The sequence below is a fragment of the Trichoplusia ni genome, assembly GCF_003590095.1.
Source record: "Trichoplusia ni isolate ovarian cell line Hi5 chromosome 25 unlocalized genomic scaffold, tn1 tig00000124_group24, whole genome shotgun sequence".
Lineage (NCBI taxonomy): Eukaryota > Metazoa > Arthropoda > Insecta > Lepidoptera > Noctuidae > Trichoplusia > Trichoplusia ni.
The window spans coordinates 16,997-24,477 of NW_020799898.1; the positions used below are offsets into that span (position 1 = coordinate 16,997).

The following is a 7,481-nucleotide window of genomic DNA, read 5'->3' on the forward strand; positions in this document are numbered from 1 at the left end:
TATTTGTTCATAAACAATTCAAATAATTGTGGTTTGTGGTTGACTATCACTTCATTGTTTTCAAAATGGCAAAATTCCCATTACAAGTTACCTACGATATTTTCCTTTTTTAGTCTGTGATTACATCTAATTAATGAGAAACCACATTGGTTTTACCCTGGATTCGATATTGCCACGGATTACGCAAGTTCTATTAAGTTTTCCCTAATTACATATTAAATAAAATCAAATGCTAACGAATGTAGGTACCCTTCATCATCAAACGGGAATTCAAGTAATTTTCTATGCTTCTACCACCAATTTTAAAGTAAGACCGTTGCATTTATGATAAAGAGTAGTCTTGCTCCAAAAACTAACAACTGCCACTCCTTAATTCAAGGGGTGGGTGGAGGTCTACAACATTTCAACGTCGACTCCAGCGTTCTCAAAAAAGTGATGAAATATCCTATTTCCAGAATAAATGATTCTCACCTTAAGAACGACGATAGAGTCAGCCATCTCAGCCGCCATCTCGTCTAGTTTGGGCCCGATCATCTTGCAGGGACCGCACCAGGTCGCCATGAAGTCGATCACCACCAGCTTCTCACCGGCCTCGGCCAGCCTGGTCTTCAGGTCATCGGAGTCCTTGATGTGGATCGACATTTTAGCTGGAAATAAAGGGAAACACGTCAATTAAAATGCTAGATGTTAACGTTTCGTCGATTGACAATGGTAAAGGGAGATGTAGGAATGAGGAAGACCTTTAATATGCGTTGTTCTTGCATACAGCTGCTCGTTCCTTTTTATCAAGCCAATGACAACTCAATTTGTCATACCAAAAATTGGCTACGAAAATAGCAAACCGTTTATTGGTCATCAGTATATGTATAAACCAAGTCATCAGAAAAAAATGGGAGAAGTTCGAGTAACGATTGGAGTCAGTACCAATAGTGATAAAATAGTTTATATAGAAATGAGTTGTGTGTCTATCTGGTCTTGAAACCGCAATTGAAACTATTTTACATTTTTTTATTATATCGTCTTTATTCTAAAAATAATCATAAGAGATTTAACCGACTTTTGATATTTTATTGTCATTAATAAGATACTAAGATGCGAAATGTGCTGACGTCATACAAAAAATATCGCCCGTATTTTTTTTAAATTGGCACTTGTTCGAAGTTATTCTCCGATAGATTACAAATGTGCTTTTCTCAAACGGTATAGTCTAGTTCTTAGGAAACGGAAATCTTCGATAAACAAACGAAATGAGCAAATCAGTGATTTTAGCCAATAAGAGATTCATTTTAGGAAATCGCATGTCTCAACGACTGGGCTAGCCAGATCAGACAGTAACTACAGGAACGAGATTTCAAGTAACGAAAAAGTTGCAAGAGTTTTACAACGGAAGTATTAAGTACATTGATGATGAAAAACTACATATTTTGTATTGAAAGAACTTTTCCAGTAGGTACATTAGATTATTCAGCAAAATATTCAAACGAATTCAATCTATATATACAGATATCATGTCATAACTTCTAAATGTTCCTCAACAACTTTATACATGAACATTTTGGACAATTAACATTCAATTTGAAGACACGTTTGTGTTTTAATTAAAGCTATTAATAGGACCCAACACATCAATTTCGTTTTTGGATATTATCTCTTATTTTAAAGGAATAAGGATTATTTTACTTTCACCCTCATTTTCACGCTTATCGCGAATATACGAATTAGCATAACACTTGTGTCAATTATAATAATGTGGTTGAGTAAGTCAAAAGAGAGAATAAAGGAGAAAATAAGAATAAATGTCTGATGGCGGATATAACAAAAAAAAAACTAGGCACATTATTTTCCACTTTACTATCTAATCTTGAATTCACTTCTTTATATTATGTGCGTGTATGTTATGAGAATGCAGTTTGTTACAAATGTAGTGATATCCTATTCTAATCAGAAGTCATAGAAAGGTTATTGGAGCTTATAAAAAGCCGAACAACAAAACCCCTTGATATACAGTCTGGCGGCGAAAATAAGACTCGCTGGGACCAATCGTTTTTGAAGACTAGCAAATGTCTCATACATAGCCAAAAAAGCGGAGTTCATGTTAAGAAAATCATACAAATCCACGAAAAGTGAAGGCCTTTACAAAATTAGTATATTTATACCTCACGAGTCCTTGTTCACCCCTTCTGACTCATATACATAATTGAGTGTCCATCTATATTGCTTTAAGAAGTAGCTATTTCATATTTCTCATCATAAATTGCACTCTAAAAACATCTCATCGTAATGTTAAACAGAAACGCATACCTATACACTCCGCGGGACGTATTTTCCCCCATTTAACTTCAACTAACTACACATCTCAATGTAGATGTTATTTTACCCTGTCGTCAAAGTTCTACATATTGTTCCAACAGCGATACAGCCCAGGGGATTGTTTATGACGTTTCTTCCTTGTTTAAAGTGTTATACAAGGCAAATTTACCATCAACATCCATTCAAGTCTTGTTATACAGAGCTTGGCTCGTCGCCCGTTTCCGTCTAATTTCCTAATTCACGTTTTCCAGTTAATAATCGAACAATAGGATGATTTGGACCTCGGATTTTACACGTGGTTTGGATTAGGCATCAAAAAATAATATAGAGACAGAGTTTTTTGGGGCTTCAAATCAGATGATTAATTGAGTCGCGAAACACTGATGAAATAGCCTAACGTATGGGTGTGATTTTCAGTTACAATGTTCATGATAAAGAAAAGGGTCAAAAGTGACTTCATAGAGGTCCGATAACTAAAATGTGGTATTATCAGCTGTTTCAGCCTAGAGGCCAATCCTATTAGATCTTAGAAAATTGCTAATAAAAACGGACTCTTCATCTATCCCTAAAGTATTTATACAAGTAACAGATCATGTAATAAATATAGTTGTTAGTCAATCGCGATGATATATAACTTCGAGAGGTTTCGATTTAGCGAATTGTAATTTAAATTTCCAATTCATTAGTCAGCCTGTCAAAAGAGACCCAGCAAAGCGTGACAAATAAAAACAGTCACTTGAGTAATTTACTTCATCTAGTACATTCTATTTCATATAGTTAACTTTTAATAAATTGAAAAAGTTATTACAGATAGACACGACAAATGATATTAGTCGATGTTTTAATAATTCTAAAGATGTATAAAAGTGATAACTGTCTGATATTTTTATGTGGTATTTTTTTAAACTAGAAGCGAATGACAAAATAACCTTGATTGTTCACGGTCAAATTGTAAAAAAACATGTCTAATACTAAAACGCTCACTTTACGTGCCGTCAAGCGTAAACAAACTTAATAATTATTAAAGTTAATTACTCTACATTGTTTCACTTTACTCACCGTTTTAAATAACTTAGAAATAATATCACAGTTTAACAGACAAAACAATTTCTGCTGAAATTTTTCACACGTCCACACCGCACCGCGTTCGAATGAATACTAACTTCATAGTCTATGGAAAAGTTAATATGTAGTTCTGTTTTGGCGCGCTAATTGATTGTGCTGTTTCATTCGCGGTATCGTGCGGTCGCGTGCAAAACGTATACCCGTCTCTTTCTGTCGTACAGCTATAAGTATTTGTGACAAGGACAGCTAGCGGTGGTACATGAAATTACGAATCTATCGTTTTATCGTCTATGGAGTGGTATTCTTGACTTTCCTGGGATGATATGACGTCACTCAGTTTTTTATTAATGAATCATGCATTAAACGGCCTTCTTACTTGGTTTGTCATGCTTGTTTTGAGAACGCGACGCTGTAATTATGACGAAATAGATTCATTTTTGTCTGAACGTTTTGGATATCACGTTTTACAGTACAGGACGATGTTAAATGCAAATCAAGACGAAGTGATGTCAGTAAGGTTAGGTTTTAGAGATGAGCAATAAATGATGACACGAATAATTTAGGGTAAAGATATCACCACTTCATATCGTGATACAGTAATGTTGTAAAGATAAAGAATAAAAACAATTATTTATAAAAATGATGTTAATCGATTTTTCGACCAGTGACGTAATTTTGAAGCAGTTCAGTACATTTGGGCAACTGGTCAGCGTTAGCAGCGATGAAAAGTTAACCCATAGAATAAACTTAGCGCTCGAAAATCTAACTTATCCACAGGCTAAGTATCTTTTAAAAGCTAAGAGATACTCTAACTTTAAGGGAAAGGTCAAAAGTATAATAAACGGAATACAGCATCAGAAAGATCTAGAGAATTATAAGCTAGTTTTCTTTCCTAGGCTACAGATTAGCTTAGTTTCCATGATCACCATAATTAAATTAATTTATTGCATTACCTAGGGAACGAACATTAATCTTGTAGATATGTTTAATCTGGTAAACAATGGCTTAATCCCGTTCTCATTTACCAACATATTATATGGAGGAGCTAATAAATCATTTGTGACTTTGTAGTTATGAATTTGAACGAGTTTGATTCACCACGAGGAAAACTAAAAAACGGTAAGACTGATTTTAATAACAAGCTGGAAAGTTTATTCTGGTTAGCCTTTTAAGAGAGTTATTTAATTAATTGTTTACAGTGAGGATTGAATGAAATATGTTAAAAAAAAACATATTAATATTTGCAACGAACGAGTAAATAACTACTCAGTCTGCAACAGATAGCTTTTCTGTAAATGCCTAGTGATACTCATACGGTCAACTGTAACCGCTGAATCAAATAGCCTATGACGGGGGCGTATAGCCAAATATAGTCGTATTAATTTGATTAACACTATGACTAAACACATACAGTATCAATACACTCCCTAAAGTTTCCAGTACTTACGTAAATTACTGTTAAAATGATGAAGCCCTAAAAGCCTAGAAGTGTGGGTACTACCCAAATTGAATTTTTGCAGTGACGTGGCTATTAAAAATCGGGAGCACTGATGTGGGTAGGACCAGTGCGAGAGTCTATATCAAGGGAAATTGGGAATGCTTTCGAATTTCCTCCAATAGTGAACCGGTTTACAAGATTTTCGTGGGCAGAGCAGTAGCAGCAAATTTAACAGGAAGAAAGTGAGGATATCGTCAAAAGCGACTATCTCGAAAAATTGCAAATAGTCTAGGTTACAGTAGAGATTGGAAATGAAGAAAATAAGGGTTTTCAGTCATGCGAGCAGGTCAACCCCTTCAGGGTGAAGAAATCCACGAGATTTTCTGTACCAGTCAGCCTTTGGGCCAAATGGAAGAGCATTTGGAATAGGTTCAACAGTCCAATGCGAAACAATTAAAACTACTACACTTCAATAATATACGAATACGTATGTAAATATATACCTTTACAAATATAATCCATTCTTGGTTAGTAAATAGGCACTAGGTACAATTAAAGCTTTTGTGACACCCACAATGTTAGCCATTAAACAGACCACTAATACACTTTATTGAAGTAACAGAAGTATATTTGCAAGTCCAATTACAGCAAATATAGTAAGCGTAAAAATAATCTTTTCGGCGAATGACAACGTCAGGGTTTTTATACCATGAAATCGAAGATAGATAGACAAGGAGCCAGACAATACCCATCACTAGTGGAAATTGGCGTATATCTTATCAAATTCACGCCTTTTGCTATTTGGATATGAGAAGTCTAATTGATAACATGTTCGTACATTTTATGGTATAAAATAAACCATAAAAGATATTGAAATTTCCAGCGGAAGATAGTGTTTGTGAAAGCTGTTTGATTTGGTAAAAAAATGGACTTTGCTGTATTTGGAATGTACGCTTCAGTCTATTCAATGCATTTGGAACTTAGGGGCTGTTGACAAGTTGCATTTCTCCTATATTAAATTGCTCTTATGTATTGTCAAAGTCACGTCTCTTGAACGAATTTAAAGGAATTTTAGGCGTTTTCAAATTTAAATGGGAATGATACAATGTAAATACGTCTAGAACTTAGGGTTTCATAATTTTTAGTCTATTATTTTTAGAATAGAGAGCATTTGTCAGTACCTAAGTCACTTTTAAGAGGTTAAAACAATAGAGATTCCACATTTTATTAGTGAACGAAAATAAAACTGCTGACAATAGGTAGTTTGGAGAACTGTTAAACTTTCATGAGATTTGAATGACATTTTAACCCAGATTTTCGTCTTGAGATATCTTTTGATCAAGTCACTGGGTCAGAGCATTGTGAAGCAAGTCGCGCAAAACAAAAATATGTGGAGATTGCATTGAATAAGAAAATGTTATCAATAAATTATCGTAATTAAAGGGTTTGCCTTACATTATAGAGCATTCCATATGGAGAAAAATGTATTCTTTAATGATTACTTAATTCGAGATGTAAAAAATCATCATCAATCGTTCTTAACTATTAAACAGTAGTATCGTAAGGATGTGAAAAAAATACTGAATATTTTATTACGTCTATTGGAAAAGTTGAAAATTCATTAGAAGATCAAGTATTTCACAGTGACCAGTGGGTTTCCGAGTCCACTTACACAATATTTGCTTTAGAATAAATTAATTGAATTACGACACAATCTATGATCTCATAAAGGATTCACAGGAAATATCATTGAAGTTAGAACTCAAGTGAAGTAATGCATTTCAATCTTTATTACCATTATTTAAGGTACACAATAAATTGTGGAATGCATGAGGAAATAAATTAATTTATCAATGGCTCAGTAAATGTTAGCCATATGTTATGCATTTACTGGCTGGTAATGTTGCTAGCTGTCAATGAGACAATTTACTTAAATACAGGTTGGATTTATACTGGGTTTTTGTTTCTAAGAGGATTATGAAGCTATATTTAATGACTAGGATAACTCGATAACGAAGTAACTGTGCAAAAAAAAACGTTTTTTTTTTTATTAATACCCACCTTTTCTAAGAAACAGATCTAGATCTTTAATATCGGGGATGATTTAAAAGACCACCTACGTAGTAGGAAGTAGGAGTGCTTCTAATATAATAGACAATCTATACTAATATATAAAGCTGAAGACTTTGTTTGTTTGATTATTTGCTTGTTTGTTTGAACGCGCAAATCTCAGGAACTACTGGTAAAATTGAAAAAATATTTTTGTGTTGAATAGACCATTCATCGAGGAAGGCTTTAGGCTATAAACCATCACGCTGCGACTAATAGGAGCGATACAATGGAAAATGTGAAAAAAACAGGGCAGGTATAAATCATAACTTAATCTTCTACCCACGGGGACGAAGTCGCGGGCAACAGCTAGTTATAGATAAAATCTACAGCCTGATAGACAACAGGTATTGACACTTTGTCGTTCCTGTGAAATCGTCTTTAGCATCTAAAGATCGCTTTCCAGTATATTGTCTGATTTAGCTATTATCGATAGAATGACATAAACTGTATGTATATTTTGTCAAAATTCTATCCATAGTAGCAAAAAAATACTTGATAGAATATCGTAAACGGTCGTTATATCAAAATTCTGTTCGTTATTTTGTATTAAAAGCGT

At 34.0% G+C, this 7,481-nt stretch overlaps 1 protein-coding gene across 1 annotated transcript; it reads right to left on the minus strand.

Annotated features, from left to right (window-relative positions):
• Positions 1-378: 378 nt before the first annotated feature.
• Positions 379-3,478, minus strand: LOC113506780 (thioredoxin-2-like). The gene is made up of 2 exons (XM_026889618.1): positions 3,370-3,478; positions 379-647 (listed from the first exon to the last, which is right to left on the minus strand). Exon 2 carries the CDS (start codon positions 640-642, stop codon positions 394-396), a length of 249 nt encoding a protein of 82 aa, XP_026745419.1. The 5' UTR covers positions 643-647; positions 3,370-3,478; the 3' UTR covers positions 379-393.
• Positions 3,479-7,481: the final 4,003 nt, after the last annotated feature.

Coding starts and splice junctions, on each gene's coding strand:
- LOC113506780 (XM_026889618.1), bottom strand. CDS start 642: ATGTCGATCCACATCAAGGACTCCGATGACCTGAAGACCAGGCTGGCC.